This window comes from Vipera berus, assembly GCF_964194415.1.
Source record: "Vipera berus genome assembly, chromosome: 8".
Lineage (NCBI taxonomy): Eukaryota > Metazoa > Chordata > Lepidosauria > Squamata > Viperidae > Vipera > Vipera berus.
In genome coordinates this window covers 10,894,299-10,918,954 of record NC_138211.1, presented here as the reverse complement: position 1 = coordinate 10,918,954, position 24,656 = coordinate 10,894,299, and the positions used below count along the sequence as shown (strand labels likewise).

General features: G+C 43.0%; 3 protein-coding genes across 7 annotated transcripts in view; 2 read left to right on the top strand and 1 right to left on the bottom strand.

Moving 5' to 3' along the window:
* Positions 1-1,563: 1,563 nt before the first annotated feature.
* Positions 1,564-9,691, top strand: MYL7 (myosin light chain 7; the record flags this gene model as incomplete). Its single annotated transcript, XM_081333411.1, has 8 exons — positions 1,564-1,595; positions 2,443-2,458; positions 4,221-4,331; positions 5,975-6,050; positions 7,914-8,018; positions 8,886-8,964; positions 9,068-9,116; positions 9,590-9,691. The coding sequence occupies 8 exons, from the start codon at positions 1,564-1,566 to the stop codon at positions 9,689-9,691; spliced, it is 570 nt and encodes a 189-aa protein (XP_081189537.1).
* Positions 9,692-12,749: 3,058 nt separating this feature from the next.
* Positions 12,750-22,482, top strand: POLD2 (DNA polymerase delta 2, accessory subunit). 3 transcript variants are annotated; one of them, XM_081333829.1, is made up of 11 exons: positions 12,750-12,911; positions 13,789-14,046; positions 14,350-14,471; positions 16,080-16,203; positions 16,321-16,435; positions 17,602-17,800; positions 18,812-18,892; positions 19,005-19,162; positions 19,672-19,799; positions 20,078-20,179; positions 22,218-22,482. In XM_081333829.1, the coding sequence occupies exons 2-11, from the start codon at positions 13,827-13,829 to the stop codon at positions 22,382-22,384; spliced, it is 1,416 nt and encodes a 471-aa protein (XP_081189955.1). In that variant the 5' UTR covers positions 12,750-12,911; positions 13,789-13,826; the 3' UTR covers positions 22,385-22,482. The 3 variants fall into 3 exon arrangements, with proteins under 3 accessions (XP_081189955.1, XP_081189956.1, XP_081189957.1); XM_081333830.1 differs by having other exon boundaries at positions 12,767-12,911; positions 13,786-14,046; XM_081333831.1 differs by lacking the exon at positions 12,750-12,911 and adding an exon at positions 12,948-13,038.
* Positions 22,483-22,598: 116 nt separating this feature from the next.
* Positions 22,599-24,656, bottom strand: part of AEBP1 (AE binding protein 1) — a 32,162-nt gene continuing 30,104 nt past the window's right edge. For 2 of the 3 annotated variants that reach the window (XM_081333827.1, XM_081333828.1), the window contains one exon: positions 22,599-24,223. In XM_081333827.1, coding sequence (XP_081189953.1) covers positions 23,664-24,223 — 560 coding nt within the window. In that variant the 3' untranslated portion in view covers positions 22,599-23,663. The remainder of the gene's footprint in view (positions 24,224-24,656) is intronic. The other variant, XR_014027234.1, reaches the window with a different exon arrangement.

The following is a 24,656-nucleotide window of genomic DNA, read 5'->3' as shown; positions in this document are numbered from 1 at the left end:
CTGTCATTTGCTAACTTATGAAAAGCTTTTGCAATTTCCGTACATGCCTGAATTTGGGCCGAGCAGTTGATACCCAGATATTGCAATCAGCCCATTAATGCGGACAAGTTGCAGTTGGACACAAATGCCAATAAAGACAAGGGTGATAGGTGTTGCAATGGCTAAAATTGACGATTGGGTGAATGCTATAAAGATTCTACTCCAGCTGTACTTGAGATGAAGTAAAGAAAGATTTATGGGTAGATAATGAAAAAAGTAGGTTGGGGGGGGGAGATCCTGGAGCAATCTGTACGAAACACTGGCTAAGATGAAAAATGTCCAGGCCCTTGTCATAAAATCAAAAAGATAAATTGGAAAGACAAATTGATGTCAGAAAGTGACACACGGACACATCTATTTCCTTGGATGTTTAGCAAAGATAGGCTGGAATACAAACATATTTGCACAGTTTAGACATAATTCCGCTTTTTTTTAATGGAATACCTTGCCAATCTCCACTTTCCCTACTGAGTTTTTGGTCATACAGTCGCTTGGCTTAGCCACAGTTGCTTTCTTGTCACTGGCATAATATTGTTTATTGTCCTGTTTTGTTTTACTTCTGAATCATGGTATTTTTTCATAGTTTGGGGGGGTGTCTTTTATATTAAAAGTAACCTACATTAAAAATAAAAAAAACATGGGTAAAGGTTATCCCTGTGTCATCCATTTTCCAATTGGAATACAATATATAACTGCATTATCTGTATAGCGAAGAAGTAATATACAGAGAAATGCCAGACAGACAGACATGAAAGTCAATCTTTACTCTTTTAGTTTATTCTCAGGCTAATGTGTACAGGATTTCAGGGTTGAATATTGGGGGTGGGGTAGGAAACATTCACGTACACAGTGATGATAAACTTAGGGACTAATTTAGTAACATTCACTTGTAGGGTATTTTTTTTTAAAAAAAATATGAGTACGTATGATAAAGTGAATTGCTAGTGATTAATATTCCTAAGAGAAGATCAACCCTGACTGCTCTTTAGAAGGCCAGATCCTGAAGCTAAAACTCAAATACTTTGGCCACCTAATGAGAAGGAAGGATTCACTGGAGAAGAGCCTCATGCTGGGAAAGGTTGAGGGCAAGAGAAGAAGGAGACAACAGAGAAGGAGGTGGCTGGATGGAGTCACTGAAGCAGGAGACGTGAGCTTAAATGGACTCCAGAAGATGGTACAGGACAGGAAGGCCTGGAGGAACATTGTCCATAGGGTCGCGATGGGTCGGACACGACTTCGCAGCTAACAACAACAATATTCCTAAAGAACATAATATATAAAAGCATCCAGGGAACTCATCCAAAGGAAAAAAAGGATGATAATATAATAGACTGCTTACAATGTACACACGCCACTGTTTCTGCTGCAGTTGTACATTTCAAAGTTATCATTTCAATGAAACCAAAACACAAATCACACCATAATAGTAGCAACTGACATGGTAATCCTGCTAAAATACATGGGGAAAGCCCATTGAGGGGCAAAGGCACTTAGGGTTAGGTCTCCATGAATTTGGAGAGGAAAATGGACATTGCCAATGGATTTGGCTCTCGTTGGTATGCTCAAGAGGGCACTGACTTCTTGAGTCTGCTTTTATCTATGGTTCCTGATAAAATAACATGGAAAAACCAGCACCTTTTTTTGGATGGAACCTTGTAGGGTAGGCAAGGCATGTTGTATGACGTGTGTGAGTTCCGGCACTTTTTTTTTTTACAAAAAAAGCAGTGGAAAAAAACCTTTTGGGGTGACAGGCAAAGCCACAGAGGGTTAGGTCTCCATGAAGTTGGAGAGCAAAGTGGACATCGCCAATGGATTCAGAGAGCAAAAGTCTGCTTAGGAAGGAGCTGACTTTTCAAGCCTGCCTTACCTGTGTTGTCTGGAAATCTATTCATTTAATTGGAAGGCTCCCCCCTGAAGCTTGAAGGGAGATTTGCTCAGGACTGGATGGGTGGCGGCTTACAATATTGCTTTTCTGCTCTTTGTTAGTCAGGCAGTTGGGATTCTCACTGATATGTAGGGAGCGACCCTAGCAATTCTAGTAGGATTGCTTTAAGTAGGAAATTCTAGTAGGTTTGTTTTAAATAATTTCATGGATAAAAATTGTGGTAAAGTAGCTGTGTCCTACCGTCAACTGTTAGCACATATAGGACCCATTTGGGGCCAGCCAGGAAAACTCTGCTCAGAAGGGAATGCTGGACTTGAACATCCAACTTTTTTCCATCAGTGGAGCCTGCTAAATGCTATTCTTTGGGCCTTATCAACTGTTGGAGTGTCAGAGTTAGAAGACAACCAAGTTTGGCTGTCTTCTGAAACTGCATTCCTAATTTAGCTCACTAAGAGATAAGCTCTGAGATATAGGCTGAACTTACCCTCAACACCATCTTGACAGACTTTCTTCTTCAGGGAGAAACTCAAGATGGTGAGTAAAGACCTCCTATCCACCGTTGCTCTATTGAATTCCTTGCAGCGGTGAGTTTTGGCTGAAGACCTCTCTCTCTCTCTCTCTCTCTCTCTCTCTCTCTTTTTCTATCTCAGTACTACATCAGCTTTAAGCTGAGGAACCTACATACATTTTTTTTAGCCCTTAGGGTGGACAAGCAGTTGTTGGGCATTTATGCATAAAAAAAGAGCAAAGATCCATGATCCAAACTTGTTGGAAAGATCTCTTATTTCAGTGAGGGTTGAACATAGCTGTTGTTATCCAGTCCTTGGTGCCACTGTTAAAAACGCAAGGAAATTGTAGAAAGTCTCTGAATAATTATCTGTATCAGGATGAACCAAAGTAAAAAATTGTGGCATGTTTTAAGGCATACTCTGCATCTGCTTTAACTGCTTCCAGGGATAATCCTGATTTTTTTGAAAGCTGTTTTGTTTTGGTACTCGGATCTCTCGGGTTCTTTGCTTTGCATGGAGACACTGCTAAAAAGAAGGGTTGCATGGAAGCAAAGAAAGGGATTTTTTGCAAAAGGTAGAGATCTCTCTCTTTTTCTCTCCCATCCATCCATCCGTCCATCCGTCGAATCTACAGAGGGCATAGGAATTGAGAATGTCAGAAATGTTATGTATCTTATTTCTTTCATGCTTTACAAGCATGGTTGCTCTATGGCAGTGTTTCTTAAAATACGGTCCTAAGTCTCTTACAAATCCCCCCAAACAGTTTCAGAGCTTCTCACAATATTTGCCAGATATGGAAGATATTTGCAAAAGCAACCTAGAATTAAGGAGAAACTTCCTGACAGTGAGGACAACCAGTGGAACAGCTTGCCTCTAGAAATCGTGGGCGCTCCATCACTGGAGACTTTTAAGAAGAGGCTGGATTTGTCTGAGGTGGTATAGGTTCCCCTTCTTGAGCAGGAGGCTGGACTAGAAGACCTTTAAGTTCCCTTCCAGCTCTACTCTATTCTATTCTATCCTATCCTATTCCTGATTCCATATTCTATTCTATTCTTCATTCCTATATTCTATTCTATTCTATTCTATTCTTCATTCCTATATTCTATTCTATTCTATATTCCATTCCATATTCCATTCTTCTAATTCTATTCTATTCTGTTCTGTTCTATTCTTCATTCCTATAATTCTATTCTTCATTCCTCTATTCTATTCTATTCTATTCTATTCTATTCTATTCTATTCTATTCTATTCTATTCTATTCTATTCTATTCTATTCTATTCTATTCTATTCTATTCTATTCTATTCATTCTATTCCATTCCATTCCATTCCATTCTATTCTCATTCCATTCATATGTTAATCTCTAATGAAACTGTGGAATCAGCTTCCCCTTGAGCTCCGGATGGCCCCGGATCTCCGGTCCTTTCGTCGCGGCCTTAAAACATTTCTCTTCCATCAGGCTGACCTGGACTGACGATAGGGATTTTTAAATAGAATATTTTAAATATTTTATCATTTTATCATTGGGGCTTGTTAGTTTAATCTTTTTAACATTTGTATTATTGTGTTTTATTGTTGTTAGCTGCCCTGAGTCCTTCGGGAGATAGGGCGGCATATAAGTCCCAAAAATAAATAAATAAATATAAGTTTTAGAAGCAGGGAGAGATCCTGGGAGCAAAAAGGTTTAAGAGACACTATTTTATGGGAATAACAAGAACATTTTGCTTTATATTCGCTGGGCCTTAGGACTGTGGATTCCCTCTTGGTCCTTTTTCCTTTTCCCCAGGCTAGCAGGAAAGCAGGGACCCGGAGTAAAACTGCTGCTAAGCGCGCACAGAGAGGTTCTTCCAACGTCTTTTCAATGTTTGAGCAGTCACAGATCCAGGAGTTTAAGGAGGTGAGCAAATCCTCGGATCTTCTAGCTGAGGAATTTATAATCAAAACTGGGTCCAGCTTGCATCCGATGCATGCTTCTTGTCGAAATATTTCTGGCATCACATTATTCTGTTGTTTTAATGACATTTCAACAGCTGCTTTATTGCAATGGTGATTATACCGGACCTATTGTTACCTTTTTTTAAAAGGGGAAATTTTTCTTGCAGATTGCTTGAAATGACAATGATGTCAAGTACCATGTGAATAATCAGATTTTTAGCCACATGGTGACCTCACAAAGCCAATAAGAGGGGAGGCAATACTGCTTATCTTGAATGGGAAGATGTTTTGCCCTGTTTTATAGCCAGCCACTGGGATGATCCAAGGCCTGGAGACTGAAACATATGAAGAACGGCTGCAGGACTTGGGTTTTGCTAGTCTAAAGAAAAGAAGAAATAGCGGTGACATGGTAGCAGCATTCCAGTATTTGAGAGCCTGTCACAAAGAAGAGGGGGTCAGGTTGTTCACCAGAGCACCAGAGGGCAGGACGAGAAACAATGTTTGGAAAATGTTCAAAGAGAGAAGCAACCTGGAATTAAGGAGAAAGTTTCTGACAGTGAGAACAATTAACCAGTGGAACAGCTTGCCTTCAGATATCGTGGGCGCTCCATCACTGGAGATTTTTAAGACGAGACTGGACAGTCATTGGTCTGAAATGGTATAGGATCTTGTGCTGGACTAGACCACCAAATTCTATTCTATTCTATTCTATTCTATTCTATTCTATTCTATTCTATTCTATTCTATTCTATTCTATTCTATTCTATTCTAATATTCTCTATTCTATTCTATTCTATTCTATTCTATTCTATTCTATTCTATTCTAATATTCTCTATTCTATTCTATTCTATTCTATTCTAATATTCTATTCTATTCTAATATTCTATTCTATTCTATTCTATTCTATTCTATTCTATTCTAATATTCTATTCTATTCTATTCTATTCTATTCTATTCTATTCTATTCTAATATTCTATATTCTATTCTATTCTATTCTATTCTATTCTATTCTAATATTCTATATTCTATTCTATTCTATTCTATTCTATTCTATTCTAATATTCTATTCTATTCTAATATTCTATTCTATTCTATTCTATTCTATTCTATTCTATTCTAATATTCTATTCTATTCTATTCTATTCTATTCTATTCTATTCTATTCTATTCTATTCTATTCTATTCTATTCTATTCTATTCTATTCTATTCTATTCTATTCTATTCTATTCTATTCTATTCTATTCTATTTCTACTCCAAACAATAAAAGAGAGGGTGTGCAACATCTTGCAGGGACCTTTTTTAAAAGTACCTTCTAAATCCTGTTTTTGTGCAACAGCTTTATTTTTTAGAGTGGTATTGATCAGTTGCAAATACAGGCTGGAAAAAAAATATTTGGAAGATACTGCATGCGAGTGATGGAAGGAATAAAAAATAACACTTGTGGCTTCTGTCAAGCATCAAGGATTTCTAAGCATTTCAAAGAGCTCACTCACAGGAGAGATAACAGTCTAAAGAATGTGATTCCTGAGAATGCAAGGCAAGAACTTATTTGTATGAGTAATTGTACTTGAGAATCTGACCAAGTTTACTTACTCTCCAAGGCATTCAGTTGCATTGACCAGAATCGAGATGGAATTATTAGCAAATCTGATTTGAAGGAGACATACAGTCAACTCGGTGAGTGACTTTACTCTGGTTATCAAACTACAATCTGAGCACATTCACGAATCTTTTTTTTTACTAAAGATCTTGGCAGATAGAAATGAAAGCAATCTGGCACTTTCCTGGGATTCAACTCCCAGCTTTCCAGCGGAATGTCACAAAACTCTGATCTCTTCCAAACTTGAAAGCCAGATCCAATCAGCTAGTATGTTCATCTACTGCTTTATTCACGGACACAACCAGGACATTGTGTATTGAATTCGAGGAAGGGATAGTAATATGTAAAGGGTTACTCTAGTAAGGCCCTAGAACAGTGGAAGATAAATTACACCAGCTAGACCAGGGGTGTCCAGCCTTGACAATTTTAAGACTTCTGGATTTCAACTCCCCAAATTCCCCAGCCATCTGGGGAGCTTTGCGGGAAGAAATAAACATTTCTCATCTTTCCCTTTTCAGATATTGTCCCTTCTTTTGTTCTTCTCATGCTAGAGACAACAGGGACATTTTCTTTGCCAAAAGAAAAAGAAAAAAAGAAAAAAGAAAAGAGCACGCTTTTCATAGCATTAAGTTCTGCTCCTCTCTGCTCTTCATTCCTTCTTTTACAGAATTAAAGTTACATTTCTCTCTGAACCGAGATGCAAAATTTGCACTGGTCTTTCAAGTGGAAGCGCAGTGAAGGGGGGGGAAAGATGGAATTTGCTTATCTCTAGCACTAGTTGCAGTGGTATTATTTTTGGAGCTCTAAGTACTCCTCTTCACCCCTGGATGGTGTTACTGTTAATAAGCAGTTCATGAGTTTCAGGAGATGGAATGAACTTTCCCTTTTTTCATCATGCCTGCAACGGCTGGTTTTCTGTGCCTTAATCTGACACTGGAAGACCCACCAGAGGACAGTCTTTTGTTTCAAGGCATTCTTTCTTTTGAGGAGAGGAAGAAAATCTGGAGGGCCTAGGAGTGGATGTGGTTCCTTAATTCTTGAGTGCAAGACACCGAGATATCTTAAGCATTGCTTCTAAAATTGTATTTTTTTAATGTGCGGGAGAAAAAGGTTATTGATAGAAGATAATATTTGTAATTTGGGGTTGAACTGTGGGGTCCTCGACACTCTCTGAGTTTGGCTGTTTTCTTGCAGATATTTCATTTCCAAATTAGGTAATTTCATCAGTGTTAGTAACTGTAAAAATTATCACATGTTGTCTATGAACTGGTTCACTGCTTTGTCCTGGTATTGTCTTGTCCTGGAGGCCATGTTAAGGGAAAATACACCTTCAAATGATGCCCTCTCTGAAAGGGCAGCTATTGGAAGTCGGTTGGTAAGTAGAGATGTTATCCAAATTCCCCATATCTGATATTCTCCCCACATGTTGAGAGTCTGGATTATCTCCTCATGATCTAGAACAGCGGTCTTCAAACTTGGCCCTTTTATGACTTGTGGACTTCAACTCCCAGAATTCCTCAGCCAGCATGCCTGGCTGAGGAATTCTGGGAATTGAAGTCCACAAGTCATAAAAGGGCCAAGTTTGAAGACCCCTGATCTAGAAGACCTCCAAGGTCTCTGTTGTTCTCAGGGCTTTTTTGTCATAGAACGCTCAGAACGGAGTTCCGGCACCTTTTTTGGATGGAACCTTGTAGGGTAGGCAAGGCGGGTTGTATGACTTGTGTGAGTTCCAGCACCTTTTTCTTTTACAAAAAAAGTACTGGTTGTTCTGTATAAAAGTGAAACCAAAGCATTAAGGGATTGTGCCTTGTTCTGTTCAAGTGTTCCACACCTGTTATACTCTAGTCTGGAAGGCATTTTGGACTCACAATTGGAGAAAGCAAACAATAGTTGATGTATCTAGCTAGGAATGTTGACTATGTTCAGTTTTCTCTCTGCAGGCAAAATGAATGTGAAGGATGAAGAGCTGGAAGAGATGCTGAAGGAAGGGAAAGGACCAATTAACTTCACTGTCTTCTTAACACTTTTTGGGGAGAAACTGAATGGTAAATTAGCATTATCACATCTTGGAATCTGCTCATTAATCACGATGAGGCTCAATACTTACCTTATGTTTCAACACACCCAAATTTCCACTTAGAATGTTGACATCATCTGTCATTTCTCTTCCAAGACAAGAGGGAACATCTTCCCCATACACGACTCAGACTTTAGCTGCAATTAAGTGGCAGAGCTCCACCATTATCTATGCCGAAAAGTCCAGGTTTTATCTAACACATCTCCTGGGGGGGGGAAACCCTTTTGTTATTTTCAAATTCTGGAGAGGTGCTGGCAGTCAGGGATTGCATTTGTATCCTATACTTAACCAGGATTAATAATGCTCTAGCAGATGTATTCACACCATCTAAGTTTGGTTAGATTTAAAGGGATATACTTCTGCAAAATAAATTGTGAAACTTGGTTAAGTGCCTCTTTATTCACTGGTGGCAGAACCTGTTGCACAAAAGCCGCCTGTTTCAAATGACTTTAAATTCTGTATCAACCCAGACAATAAATTCAGTAACCAAGTTCAGTAAAGATTCACATTCCTGGGCTTGTAGAGTAGCAAGCAGTGTCCCAAAGCCCTGGATGCATTTTCTAGAAACCTCACAGTTGTTGTTGTAATGTGATAGGAGAAATATTAAATCCATGACAGTGAACATACTATTTTAATTCAATTTAAATAACATGAACTCCACTTTAGTTTTATGATACAAATTATTGAGGAGGTTGCTTCTGGCCAAGTGTATTCTCTAACCTGGAAAACAATGCGCACACGCCTGATTTAAGAAATATTGAGAGCCATCCATATCCAATGACAGAGCTCAGAAAGGCAGTTTTATCTGTTCCTAAGTAAGCTGTATCTTCTGCAGGTACTGATCCAGAGGAATCCATCCTTGCTGCCTTCAAACTCTTTGACCCGAATGGAACTGGCTTAGTGAATAAAGAAGAGTAAGTTCAAGAACTCTCTCTCTCTCTCTGTTTGTGTGTGTGTCTGTGTGTGTTTAACAATGCTGGCACTTTTGAACAACACTTTTTAAAAATTGTTTCCCAGGTTTAAACAACTTCTGATAACTCAAGCTGACAAGTTTTCTCTCGAGGAGGTAAGGTAATCCTTCCTTCAAAATCCCCTCTTTGGCAAGAACATTTTTCTCATAAGATCACCAAAGCTAGGAGATATACCTTTCTCTCCCTAAATTAATTGATCTGTGCTTGAAACTAATAGAATTTGGTCCCAAAAGGGCTATCCTGGGTTACACGTGAGTGTTCAGACATGACCCATGAAATTTTGTCATTTCAAACTTCAAATCCTGAGGTTCTGTCATTTAATCATTGCAATGGTTCCGTTTAACATAATCAGTTAAAAATCCTACCAGGTTTTGGAAGTTTGCTGCTGACGTTTGAAAGCTCTGGCTTGGTGTTCTCAGGAGCTGTTGGAAAGACTGAGGACCCCTGTGTGACCAACGGATTCTCTACCAATGATCAGGGTTTCGATGGGGAGAGGAATCCACAGAGAACTCACTGCCTGATTGACTTGTGATTTCCTGTTCTACTCTCTGTGTTTCTTCCTACCTAGGTAGAGCAAATGTTTTCTCTCGCTCCCATGGATGTGGCTGGAAACATTGACTACAAATCGTTGTGTTACATCATCACACATGGAGATGAGAAGGAAGACTGAAGACTTTTGTAGGGCAAGGACTGGAGGCAACTCCCATTCACCCACTCTACTTTGTTAAAGATTACAATAAATAACTTCATGAAAAACAATGAGACCTCAGTTTTGACAGGTGGGAGAGAAACATGAAGAATAGAGAGTAGGATGGAAGTAACTCTTGGCTTTGGGTGGTGGCTAAGGATTATGGATACCATAATACATCCCATCTGGTGGGCACCAGATTGGGGGAAATGACATGGTTTCAGCTTGCTGACTTGCTAATCAAGCTTTGGTCTTGTCAGTGCCAGCCTTGGGCATATGCCAACTGAGGGCACAGAAAAATATGGATTGTCTACCTTAATGTGGACAGAAACTATGAGTTCTACGGTACCCATCCTACTCAGCAGTTGCCACCTGAGGCTGCTGCACCTCCTTGTCTAATGATATGATCAGTCTTACCTTCTGATTTATCTGGGCACATCCCAAGTCAACACTACTTTTTTTTTTAAGCAGACCATGTTTAACTTGAAAATAACTGCTGTCAGTTAGCTCCTGGCTTATTTTTTAGCCTAGTAGGTTAAATGGGATTTTTTTCAATTTTCAGACTGCCAACACCAATCTGCAAAAAAGGGGTTCAATAGCAATAGTGCTTAGACTTATATACCATTCACAGTGCTTTACAGTCCTCTCTAAGTGGTTTATAGAGTCAGCCTATTGCCCCCCAACAATCTGGGTCCTCATTTTACTGACCTCAGAAAGATGGAAGCCTGAGTCAATCTTGAGCTGGTGAGAATCGAACTGCTGGCAGTCAGCAGAATTAGCCTGCAATACTGCATTCTAACTACTGCGTCAGCACGGTCCTTCAACAGATCTGGTGTAGGAGGAGAATAAACTCATACTCCACCTTTTGGTTCTGAAACTAAAATGGGCATTTGGGGGAGAAGGAGACAAAACAACGATGATTATAGTTATTTAGATTTCTTATTTGATCAATCGCCTATAAGTAGCTCTCTAGTTCCATCCCCTTGAGTTGTCATACTGCATCTGTCCTCTTAAGCAGTGTGTAAAGCAAATGATAAAACAGAAATCACAACATAGAGAGCTTATAATGCAAACTCTCCTCCTTCCGTACTTGCACCGAGGTATAGTTTCCCCTTTGCTCTTGACCACAGTGGTGATGTGGCTGGTGTTACTGTGTGCCTCATGCTACACTGCCTTCTTTCAGCTCTCCAAATTAAGTGCCAGGGAGCTTTTCAAATACTGTTTCTGGGAAACCATTACTTTGATTCACTCTCTCTGGAAGGCTAAATTAGAGGTGAAGATAATAGTGTAAATAAAATTAACACGCATGCTATTTGTCATATAAATATAAATAGCACTGACAAGGAAATCAGAGCAAGCTCAGAACTGAGCTGAAGTGGGGGGGGGGGAAATGAAAGAATTTAACTCTTTCCAAATCCGATTCAGACCAAAATTACTTGTAATCACATATGTTGCAACCTATACTTTAAAGGGAATGTAAACCATTTGCTTAACTGACTGGAAGACAGCCCTGAACTTAAAGATGCCCAACTTAAGAAGAGGAAAGAGGAGAAAAGATCAGAGTTAAAAATTCATCTGCTTCTTTTACCAGATTCTTAATTAATTTAAGACCCCCTCAAAGATCAAGCAAAGGCCACACTTGAGAAAATCCATTTTACACCGCAGGAGAGACAAGTACGGTGTAAAATGCATGCTGATGAATGACATTTTTTAAAGGTTCTGATATGTTGTACAGGACATTCCTTCCTTCCTTTTCTCCCACACTTCTCTTCCCTTCCTTCCTCCCATCCTTTTCTTCCTTCTCTTCCCTTCCTCTTCCTTCCTTCCCTCCCTTCTCCATCTTTTAATTCTCATTTCCTAACTGAATTATCGTAGAACGCATCCAAAGGTATCAGGGCACTAAAATGCAGCTGCTTTTGTAAGGTGTTTTTTTTTAAACAACTTACAACTGTGAGAATAGGTTTCTTTTAAAAGTTTCTCCTGAGCTTGTCGTGCCATGTACTAAAATATTAATTTCCTTCTTAAACAAGAAGCACACAAGATCCTTAAAACCGCTATATTCTAGCCAGCCACCATCCTTATTTCCAGCATGGCTGGAGTGACCCTTGGAATAACTTACTGAAAACTTTGTCCTCCAGGCTTTCACCTAAGTATTTCTTTTTCCCCCTCTTCTTTTTTTTTACGGAAAGAGTAGACAACCCGGGCTTCTGAATTCACTCTGTGTTGGGATTCTAAAGCAGGGGTCTTCAAACTTGGCCCTTTTATGACCTGTGGACTTCAACTCCCAGAATTCCTCAGCCAGGGTGCCTGGCTGAGGAATTCTGGGAGTTGAAGTCCACAAGTCAGAAAAGGGCCAAGTTTGAAGACCCGTGTTCTAAAGGATGTTAAGATGTGGACTTTCCTCTAGATTTAAGGCGGGGAGGGGGGGGTGTCTCCAAACTTGTGGACTTCAACTCCCAGAATTCCTCAGCCAGGCCCTGAAACGGCTTCAAGCTGCCGGCCCGCGGGCCGGACGTGTCGTGCGGAAGCCACGCCCACTCCATTGTCGGCAATGGCAAAACTGTCCCGATACGTTGCGCGACGTCAGGTGACGGGTTTGACGGGTAGGCGCACGCGCCGTTTTGGAGATGGGGGCGGGGACTGGACGCCCCTCTCCCCCCCCCCGCCCCCGAATGCGGCAGAGCCAGCAGTTCTAAAACGCCCTCTTGCGAAGGAGGAGGAGGAGGGCAAAATTAAGGCGACCCGGAAACTCCACTTCCGAGGTGTGATCACTCTAACAAGGCGGGAGTCTATGGAAAGAGGAAAGGCTGCGCGGCGCCTCTACGTCACTTCCGGTCGGCGTTCCTCAGGCCCCGCCTGGGATCCTCTTTTCGGATTCGGCGCGTTTTTTTTCTCCTTGGCGCTCCGTCCTCCTGCCGGGCTTCTGGCCAGCCGTGCGGGGCTCGATCGGCGCGAAAGAGCCGCTGACTGTTGACTTGGACGGGGGGGGGACTTTGTTTCCCTCCGGGTCGGCGCTTGAGGCGGAGGGGAGGGGGGGGTTGGGGTGGGAGCGTGAATTTGTATGGCAGGTGGAAATCCGGCCGGTGAAGCTCTGGGGGTGAGGCAGGGGAAGGTGGGCAAAGGCGCCTCACCGACGATCGGGAGCCTTGGAGGGAAGAGCTGAGCCCGGCAGGCAGAAGTCTTGGGAATTGGGCTTGGCGGGGTAGGTTTGCATGGTTTCTGCCTCTTCTTCCTGTCATTATTAACATTATTGTTGAATTTATCAGTCACCCAACTCCAGTGGACTCTTTGGCTCCCTCCTTCATGCAAAGTGCATCAGGCAAGAGAAGGTAGCTGGCATTTTTAAATATTGCAGAATATATAAATCAATAGCCCCCCCCCCCCAAAAAAAAAGCAGTGGCTTTTACATTACCAAAACCTAAAATCCTTCAGTCAGCCCCAGCTCAGGGCAGGAGTCGAAGGAATGAATTGTTAAAATGGCTGCCAAAATGAACATCCAGATGGAACCCAATCAAGGAACTGCCAACCAACAGTAAACAGCCCAAAGGACCCCCAAGACCAGGGGTCTTCAAACCGGGCCCTTTTATGACTTGTGGACTTCAACTCCCAGAATTCCTCAGCCAGCTGGCTGAGGAATTCTGGGAGTTGAAGTCCACAAGTCATAAAAGGGCCCGGTTTGAAGACCCCTGCCCAAGACCATCCCCACCAACACTGACAGGGCAAGGCATTGGAATATAAACTGAGACCAAATCCCACTTCCTACTAGCACTGATGGTGTTACCTAGTTGGGTAATGAAACATCTGCAAGAAAACAAGCAGGTTCAGAGGGCACCAAGGAGCCTTCAACACCTTTTCCATCTAGCAAAGAGTCCTTTACCGAGATTGATCAACAAACAAGCAAATAAAATAAGCACATTGCAAAAAGTGGCAACTGATGAAGTAGGCTACATCCCAAAAGCCTATCCTTAAAAAAAAAAGCACGCTACCGGTATGTCAGAAAAGTTGCTGCCGGATTCCTGATTTCCAACTCTCTAGAGCACTTTTCCTAATCGCTCATTTAATTTCTTTGTCCCCAGCAGAAATCTTCTACATACCTGCTTAATTCTCCTGCAAGGCTATGTTCTCAGAGCAGGGTGTCCAGTCTGCACAGGGACTCTTGACACCCCCGTCTCCAGTAGCTTCCACCTTTGCCCGCGTGCCCGTCTCAACATACACCAACTGCTCCCAGAATTTCAAGCTTGGCGAGCGAACTTTCAATCGGCAATATGCTCATATCTATGCTACACGCCTTATCCAGATGAGACCGTTATTGGTGGACAGAGCCCGACGTAAATGGGGTGAGCTTATCATCATCATGAAGTCTTGTTTTGCAGACACTGTAGGGCTTTGAGAATGTACGTGGTAATGCAGTATTTTTTTTATCTTGATAGGTGATTATTTTTATAATATGCTAGGTTTGGAACTTATGTTGAAATATGCCCTTAATTCCCCCCCCAAAAAAAAAATACATTGTGAGCCCAGAAACTAGACAGATGTTGGACTTTCAAGTAGGTTGACTAGAAGTAACCTTTCTAATTAATTCCACTTCAGAGACTCTTAACACTTTATCACATTTAATCCATTGTCTATTTTTCCTAAAGGGAGTAACATTACAGTGAAAAAGCTATGCGAGTTACAGATCTCAGAGAAGTGCTGTGTGGTGGGAACACTGTTCAAGTCTATGCAGCTTCAGCCTTCCATCTTACGGGAAATTAGTGAAGAGGTATGAGAAAGGGAACTTACAGGTTTCATTCAAGAAGCTTGGGAGATGTCAAGGGCAGCTGACAGCTAAAGAGTCTGCAACTGAGTTTCAGACCCTTTCAGGTTTTGCAATGACTTTGCTGGACTCACAGTCCTAGTGCCTTGTATAATGCTGGGGTAATAAAAAAAATGGAAAATAGAAAGAAGACATTCCCTGAACAAACTTCCCTTGCATAATAATTGCTCAGGATTTTGTGAGCAAGAAGATAAATTTTCTGTCTAGAAGGACTTATTGTCTGTAAAACAGACTTATTGTTTTAAAAACTGCTCTCTTGCACAATCAGGTGAACTTTTAGCTTATTCTGGAAGGGTGGTTGATGAGTAATATTAAACTTGTCCCAATAAGACATTCAGATGGCAAACATGTGTTGGAAATTTACCACCGAAGATTGGCTGTAAAAGCTATTGACCAAATGAGTAACATCATTCTAGAATACTTTTTTGTTTGTTCGTTCAATAAAACCTGCTTGCTGTGTTCCTGAGGGCCAACAAACATTAAATAGAAACATCTTAGAAATTATCGTGAATCCATTAATCAGGACAGATTGGGAAATCAGTGCTATTTATTATAAGATTTTGCCTTATAGGCCTTTTTTCTGTGGTTGATTCATTGCTGTGTTGGCAATGACTGAAAATATCATAAATCCACAGGGCTCTTGCTGATGATTTCAAAAGTATTACTTCAGCACGTTGAGTCCTCAATGAAAAAAAATGTGGGATGATTCAGCCATTACCAATTGTCTGTCAGTTCATGGGACAGTGGAAAAGAATTGTGGGATTGCCAGCAAATGCCAAGCTCTCCCTGTGGGGGAAAAGTCTTCTGCCATGGCTTTTTGAGTTAAATGCACAGTGGAAATTCGGCTCTTTCCTGTTTATCAAATATGTGCTTCTAGAAATAACATATTTAAATCTTCCCTTTAATTCTGCAGCCTGAAGTTACTTAGTTATCAATTTATGGTCTGCAGTATTTTTTTTTCTTAAAATGCAGCGGACATAAAACAGCCTAGAATGTTATTTGCTGTAAAACAACCAGTGACAGTGGCTGAGAGGCCTCTGTTCTGCTTACCATGGGGGAGCAATAGAATACAGTGATAAATCTTTAAAAATATGTCTTTCAGAAGCTAAGAGAATCAGAATAATAACTACAGCATTGCTAAAACTCAAACTATCAATCTGAAAATCTGTAAAAACAAACAAACAATCATAAATGACCATAGGAGAATTCACTGCTTAAGCAGCTTTCCAAAATAGGTCTGGGCAATCCCCAAATGTAAAGTAATGAGAGAAGCGACCGTTGTTTGTGTGGGGGGGGGGGAGTGTAGAAGAAACTTCATCAGTTTTTGCCCTATGCTAAATTGGTCACGTTCCCCGTGGCAATCTTGTTGTGAGTCTCCGTGTCACACTCCAGAATGAAAAATGCACTAAAAGAGTTCCTTGGGCCAAGAAGGGATTTAAAGTTAAGCAGCTTAAATGGAGACTTAGTCCCTTGCCAAGTATCATCAAAGACTTGGCTTCCAAGCTGGTGGGCATTTGCTAGTTCCTCACAGCGAGGTTTTGTTCACCTTCACAGCACAACCTGCCTCCCCATCCTCCCCGCCTCAAATACATTCACGAGTCCGATGAACTGATCCTGGAGGATGAGCTGCAGAGGATCAAACTTGAGGGAGAGATACCCATCGAGAAGCTGGTGACAGGTGGGCCAATGACCCTGTTTTGAGCTTCTTGTCCCTGACTTCTTTGGAAAGTCTGGCTTTTGTGGAGGGAAACTTTCCACTCAAGTGCTCACGCCCGTCCCTTTCTGGCTGTTCCAGGGACCATCCTTGCCGTCTATGGTTCAGAGAAGGATGATGGCAGGTTCCTTGTGGAAGATCACTGCTTTGCAGATATGCCAACCCAGTTGCCCATGATGGGGCCCAGCACAGACAAGTGAGGCCCCCTATAACCTGGTCCCATGGCGACCTCTGCAGTAGCCGTCCAGGGGTCTCTGTCACTCAGAATACAGGCAGTCCTCGACTTAACGACCACAATTGAGCCCAACATTTCTGTGGTTAAGTGAGACCTTTGTTAAGTGAGTTTTGTCCCATTTAATGACTTTTCTTGCCACCGCCGTTAAACAAATCAATGCAGTTGCTAAGTAAGCGAATCTGGCTTCCCCATTGGTTTTGCTTGTCAAAAGGTCACAAAAGGGGGAATCACATGATCCCGGGACACAGCAACAACGGTCATAAGTCTGAACCAGTTGCCCAGCGTCTGAATTTTGATCTCGTGATCCTGGGGATGCTGCAAAGGCTGGAACTGAAAAATGGTCATAAGTCACTTTTTTCCAGAGCCGTCGTAGCTTTGAACGGTCACTGAGTGAACTGTTGTAAGTCGAGGACTACCTTTACCCTTCCCACCAATTGCTAGCCTAGAACTGGAACGAGGAACCGGCTTCCAAGTGTGTTCTCGCAAGTGGCCACATCCAGAGATATGATTCCCCAGAGTTCTCCCCTTAATGGTGGAGCAATTAACCATTACTTAACAGTTTATTTATACCTGTGGAGGCCAAGCTATAAATTTCTCGCCTTTCTTTGGTGGCATGGACCTTGGAGTGCCTACGATGGCATCATTGACACTCAGCAGCAAACTGAAAAATATCAGGTGCCTTTTTTGGCAAAGAAAGTAAAATAGATGCATGAAACCGGGACTAAGTTTAATGCACATATTTTCCTTTTTCTAAAAACAACAACAATCCCTTAGGACAGGGGTCTTCCAACTTGGCCCTTTTATGACTTGTGGACTTCAGCTCCCAGAATTCCTCAGCCAGGGATGCTGGCTGAGGAATTCTGGGAGCTGAGGTCCACAAGTCATAAAGGCCAAGTTGGGAGGCCCCTGCCTTAGGACCTAAAATTGTGCTCCATCCACTGATGCCAACGTGGCACCCCTTCACCCTTGTGGCTTACCTGCTCATTTACAGGGACCTGACCAAATGCCATCTTTATGGCTAAGTGATCCTGGTGATGGACCCACTTCCCCCCCCCCTTTTCCTGAGAAGCTTTCTTGTTTTCCTGAAAAGCCACTCTGACACCCACAGCTTGTATCTCACCTTGCAGATTTGTCCTGCTGGTGTCAGGCCTAGGCCTTGGTGGCAAGAGTGGAGACAGTCTCCTGGGCACGCAGCTTCTGGTGGACATGGTGACAGGACAGCTGGGCGCAGAGGGGGAGCAATCCAGCGCGGCCCTCATTTCTCGAGTCATTCTGGCAGGCAACATGCTTAGTCAGAATACCCAGAGCAGAGACAGCATGAACAAGGTGAAGGCGTCAGAAATGTCCTGTGAGCCGTGTTGTTAGCTTGTACGTTGCATTTATGTTGTGCCTTTCTTTCGCTCTTTTATTCCAAGAGGGATGAATTGGTTTATTAAGATTTATTTTTAGCAGACCACTGTTTATATAAATAACTCAAGCTGGTGAGTATTCCCAATATTCCTTCCTCCTGTTTTCCCCACCACAAGAAGCCTGCCAGGTGGATTGGGCTGAGAGAGTGACTGGCCCAAAGTCACCCAGCCAGCTAAGGCAGGACTAGAACTCATGGTCTCCTGGTGGTTGCCTCAAAGTCGCTTTCATGCTTAAGGCGGGACTAGAACTCACGATCTCTTGGTTCTAGCCTGGCTGCCTTCACCACTAGGCCAAACTAGCTAAGATCTCTAGTTCAGTTCCTTCAGGTGGAAGATCACCAGCAAATTCATTGGTGATCTTAATACATTTAGGGTTGAGCAAGGCAAATATATTGCCCCGCCTCCTGAGGTGTGATCTCCCAGTTTTGTAGAGTTATAATCCTTTTTATGCTTGCAGAATAATTCTAAACAATAGTCATCCAGCCCTTCTGAAAACATGCCGAGAAAAGTATTATGGAATCTTAAGGCAAACTGGTGGCCTTTGTTTTTCGAGCCAAGATTCCAACCTAATCATAAACAAAAACTCCAATGGGATTTTTATGCTTCTGCCAATTAAAAAAAACAACATTTTGGCTTAGCTCCTACTTTGAGTTGGGAAGCTCTGAGCTTCTCCACCAACCCAGTCTGCTATCGGTTTCTTTGTATATGCTTCGTTCCATCTTTTGGATTTTGGTGGAAATATACGTCTTGAATTTCTTGTTCTTAAAAAGAGATTTAACAATGGGGATATTTCTGCCTTATGGAGGGAGGCAGGAAAGGTGGGGGGGTGAAGAATCCTTAACTATTATTCCTCCCCTTGTATTCATTCAGCCTTTCTTTCATTCCCTCTTAATTCATACTCCGCTCTTTTTTGTACATCGTCATGCAGGCAAAATACCTCACCAAGAAGACTCAGGCAGCCAGTGTTGAAGCTGTAAAAATGCTGGATGAAATCCTGCTGCAGCTCTGTGTAAGTTTTGTTTTCCTGAACGGGTGAAGAAGCGGTTGTGTTTTTCCCTCCAGCCATGGCGAGAAGTGTTCTCTGGACCTAAGAAGGGCTTGCCCGCTCTCTCCCCTTACAGATGTCTGTGCCTGTGGACGTGATGCCGGGCGAGTTTGATCCAACCAACTACACGTTGCCTCAGCAGCCCCTCCATCGCTGCATGTTTCCTCTCTCAAATGCATACACCACCCTGCAGCTAGTCACCAACCCATACCAGGCAAACATTGATGGAGTCAGGTAGAACCCCTGCTTCTTTGTTCTGTATAGCAGGGGTCCCCAACCCCCGGACCGTGGACCGGGCCGCGGCATGCCAGCAACTGGTTTGCACAAACAAAAGCAAAGCCCCATCCGTGAGATGCAGGCAGCACACAAAACCACGCACCCTCCGGTCCGCGGAAAAACCTCTCAACACGTAACTGATCCCTGGTGCCCAAAAGGTTGGGGACCTCTGCTGTATAGGATAGGTTAACAGCTTAACAATCACAACTGGGGCCAGACTTTCCATTGCTAAGCAGGGCAGTTGTTCAGAGACTATTGCCCGGTTTTATAACCTTTCGTACCGCACTTGTGAAGCAAATCCCTGCATTTGTTAAGTGAATCATACCGTCATTAAACGAATCCAGCTTTGGCCCCTCCCCCATTGATTTGGCTTGTCCGAAGTCAACCATATTTTTCAGCACTGTTGTGACTTTCAGCAGCCACTGAACAGTTGGGCATTCTTTTCTCTTTTTTTCTTTCCTGTTTAGATTTCTGGGAACTTCCGGCCAAAACGTAAGTGATATTTTCAAGTACAGCAGCATGTCTGATTATCTGGAAATTCTGGAATGGACCTTAAGGATTGGGCATGTCAGCCCCACAGCTCCTGACACTCTGGGTAATATAACTTAAGAGATACGTTTGCTGGGTTTTGTTTGCCTTATTTTAAGCTTTGCAGATCATTGGATGGGCTAAGCCAGGGGTGGGGAACCTTGGCTCTTTTATGACTTAACGGACATCCAGAATTCCTGAGCCAGCCAGGGGGCTTTCGTGGAACTGCTGAACGTCTGAGGCACAGCACGTTGTTTCCATGCAAGGAGCAAAACACATGTTTTGCCTTCAGGCTGCCTCTGGTGGGCCATTTATTTAAAGGACCTGGTCTGCCTTGTCTTTCAGGCTGTTACCCATTTTACAAGACGGACCCCTTCATCTTCAGCGACTGCCCTCACATCTATTTCTGCGGAAATGCGCCTGCCTTCAAATCCAAGGAGGTCAAAGGTAAGCCAGTATTGGCAGCTGCATCCTTTGCAAGAAGAGCTTGGATTGGCTTGGCTTCTTCCTGGCTGAGACTTGGTGGTTTTATCACTAAAGGCATAATCAGTAAATTGGGAGCCGGTGACCGGCAAAAGACAAAAATTCCACTGCTAGATAGAAAAGAATAAATGCAGGATGGAAGCCCAGGATACATCTCTTCAGTTTCATTGTCCCAGCAAACAACTAGATTCTCACTTGGTGCTAAGACATTATTTAACTATGGCTGCTCATTTGCTGGATCAACCCAGCATGCTAAACCAGAGTTGGCAAAGAGGACAAAAGAAATTTCTAGTTGTTTTTCTGGAAAACCCATTTTGGAAACGGCTTGTTTTGTTGTCTCTGAAATCAGTAACTGTTCGTGTAAATATTAGGATTGACCCAGAATTCAGACCTCTCTAATTCTCTTCCCCTTATAAAGTAGGTTGCCACCATAATGGAGTTCGCTGTCTCTTACGAGGTTTGCTGCAGAAAGAAGCCCGAAACATGCAAAAAAGGGGGGGGGGGCAGGATGGATGTGGGGTAGACATTGCCAAATTGTGGAGTCTTAATATCCCATAAAAATTTCTCAGAGCTCCTCCGTGCAGCAGTTTTGCCGCTGTTGCCAGCCTAGTACAAATGCTTGCAAAAGCTCACCCTTGTGTAACCAGGATGGTTGTCCAAGCCCAGAATATTCTGCCCAAAAGTTTTGGGGAGTGAGTTGAAACAGGCTTTTGAAATGTTTGCGTGAGTAAACAAAGCACTCAGATGCAGGATTGTATAAGCTGCTACTGTGCTATTGTAAGTCTTAAATCTCTCCATTAAGTTGGACAGTTCAATGCTTTTGTAACTACCGAGGCTCTTTCTCAGCTGCACCAGTTCTGGTTTTTCAAGTTGGCTTATTTTTATTGGATACTTTTGTTCCTAGCAGATCCCGTGACAGCTACACAGTGCTGGAAACTGTGTTATACCAAGTGAGAGCCTTGCCCAGCAGCGCCTGTCCCAAGCGGTGCTTTTGACCAAGTCAAAAGTTAAATCAGTAGAACAAATGATGTAAATTTCCTGAACTGCAAGTTGTTCCCCAGAATCTTATGTCTTCATCATCCCCTAATCCTTAATCCTCTCTAGGGAAGAGCAGGGCTTCAATTTGGGGCCTTCTCCATACAAAGACGCTTGCTCCTTGGGAGGAAAGCCATGGCAAATCTAGACAGCACACTAAAAAGCAGAGACATCACCCTGTCAACAAAAGTGCGTATAGTTGAAGGCCATGGTTTTCTCAGTTGCAATGTATGGATGTGAAAGCTGGACCATAAAAAAGGCTGAGCGCCAAAGAATTGAGGCCTTTGAACTATGGTGCTGGAGAAGATTCCTGTGAGTCCCTTGGACTGCCAGGTGATCAAACCGGTCAGTCCTAGAGGAGATCAACCCTGACTGCTCTTTAGAAGGCCAGATCCTGAAGCTAAAACTCAAATACTTTGGCCACCTAATGAGAAGGAAGGACTCACTGGAGAAGAGCCTAATGCTGGGAAAAGTTGAGGGCAAGAGAAGAAGGGGACGACAGAGAATGAGGTGGCTGGATGGAGTCACTGAAGCAGTAGGCGTGAGCTTAAATGGACTCCAGAAGATGGTAGAGGACAGGAAGGCCTGGAGGAACGTTGTCCATAGGGTTGCGATGGGTCGGACACGACTTCGCAGCTAACAACAACAACCATACAAAGCACACACTGCCATGGCGGTAGGGCAAAAATGGCCTACGGGAGCAGAGTATGCCACCACAGGCGACTCTAGCATCTCTTACGGTGTCTGGAAGTGGGTGGTGAGAGACAGGCAAAGGTTGTTAATCCAAGGCCTGATAAACATTGGGAACGCTTTCTTTAAAAAACTACAGCAATCACGAACGTTTTTCCCGACTGGGGAAGAGGGGGGAATCAAAGGAAAATTGTGAGCTTTTCCTCATCCTTCCTCATGCCTTGTCCTCCCCAAATTCTGATCGTTGCCTTCATTTTTCTCCCTTCCTCCTTTGCAGGAGAAGATGGCCAGAAAGTCTTGCTGGTGACACTTCCTGATTTCAGCACAACCCAGACAGCTTGCTTGATCAATTTGTGTGACCTCACTTGTCAGCCAGTTACTTTCTCCGCCTTTGGTGATGATGATGATGAAGAAGAAGAGACAGTGATGGAGACAGGTGACTGAGAGACTTGGGAGTCATCCCTGTTCCTGCTTTTTAACTTGTAGAGTTTGACTTTTGGCTCAAATAGATAGGAATACAATAAAATATTCCAGTTCCTTTGCATGTGTCTGATCTTCATGACCAAGAACGAGGGGAATTTCTTACATAATTCATTTTATTCAATTAATACAACTGTTGGAAAACCCAAAAGGCTCAAGGTGATCCTGGACTTCCTCCTGGGCAGTGGCGGCTTCAAAGTCATCCATGAACTTAGCAAATCTCAATCTTCCTTCTTGACCGTTGCAGTCAAGGCAATAGCTTTCCTTGATGTTAGGACCACAAAAAAGCAATGCAGACTTTGTGACTGGGAGAAGATTAGGCTGTACCATCTCCTCGCTTTGAAAAATACCCAGAATCCTATGGGAATTCTCAAACCGGATCAAGTGAGAAAAACTGAAAGACAGCCAGTTATGCCTTGGAAACTTAGCCTGGTTGGCATTTTGAGAAGTCAAAAATACCCCTCCCCCCCCTTATAAATTTTTGCTCCGGTTCTAGTAACGGTTTTCATTCTACACTTTAAGAATTCTTTCACTTCTTAAGTAGAATTGGAAAGAAGTCTGAATTTTTCATATAGTACATCCCTTTGGTAAAGGTATTAAAACTGCAGATAAGCAGTCATGGGGACACTTTGATAAAACCGTTGAGTTGTGCCCCAAATGTGTCTGTCAGTGCTTGATGGGCTTCATTGTTTCAGTGAATTTACACGGGGAATCAATAGCTGTGGGCCTCTGGATATAGGCCTAGTCTGCTTCTCTCCCCCATTGCAAAAATCTTACGCTGTAGTGTAAAGAACAAGAATAAAGTAGAATGGAGTAAAAAAAAAACACCAAACAGATTAACATACCAGAATGTTAAAAAAGATTCAGCCAGATTATGTTCTTAAACTTGTTCCTATTCTATAGTCAGTCTGAGATGTGCAATTTGCTCACCTCAATTTCCCATTCAGCAGAGGTTTAGTGTTCCAACCCTAAACAGAAAGCTGAGCCTTTATATCCAAAGAAGAAAGAGAAAGTTGTTTGTATGTGTGTATGTGTTTGGAAAAATAAATGATGCAAATGTGACGGCGCTTGGAGCCTGTTTAAAGCAAGGGGGTTCCTGGCGGGTCCTAAAACCAGGTGAACATGCCTCCACCTACTACAGTGAATGGATACAACTACCTGCTCCAGAAGAGGCGGAGTAGGCTTTAGGAATGTCTTTAGAGCGTTCCTGGCCTGCAGTCCTCACAAACTGACAGACTCATAGCTAGTCGCCAAAGTTCACTGTGTACGTCTCTGCCGTGGTCATTGGAAAGGCAGTGCCAGTCATCTCCACCTCGCTTACTTCCTCCGTTACTGTCTCCCATTCCGTCACCGTCTCGGTGTAGACCTCGGCATCCCAAGAAGTGGCTGACTCTGCTATGGGAGGCTCTTGACTCCACGGTGGGAGCGTGGTGCTGCTGAACCAGAAGGGAAACGCAGAACTGGGAGGAACGGTGGTGGGAAGGCTTGTGCTGGCTTTCCGCAGCCGTTCGAGCATCTTCTGGCGCAGGCGAGCTCTTTGGCGCATCCTCATCCTCCAGCGCATACGCTCCTTAGGGGTCATGGGTCGTCCCGGCATGGGCCTCCCAAGAGGGTGGTGGCCATTCATGGCTATGATCTCTCGGATGCGTTTCCAGTTGGACCGTGACAAGATGAAGTTGCACTGGGTGGCTCCGATGTCATAAAAGACGCTGCAGGTTTTGACGCTGGGATTGTAGCCCTCGGCCCTGGCTGTGACGCGGTATTCGCCAGGATTCAGGATGCGCCAGTAATCTCCACCACTTGCTGGAACACAAGAGAGCAATATCTGATGAGCACTGGCGGCGCAGTGATTAGAATGCAGTATTGCAGGCTAATTCTGCTGACTGCCGACTGCCGGCAGTTCGAGTGTCGCCAGCTCCAGATTGACTCAGTCTACCATCCTTCTGAGGTCGGTAAAATGAGGACCCGGAGTGTTGGGGGTGATATGCTGACTCTATAAACCACTTAGAGAGGGCTGTTAAGCACTGTGAAGTATATAAGTCTAAGTGCTTTTGCTATGATGTTGAAACTGATTGCAGACAAGGAAATGTGCTCCAATATTTGAGGGGCTGCCACAAAGAAGAGGGGCTCAACCTATTTCCCAAAGCCCCAGAAAACAAGAAACAATGGATTGAAACTAAAGAAGGAGAGAAGCAACCTAGAACTAAGGAGAGATTTCCTAAAGGTGAGAACAATT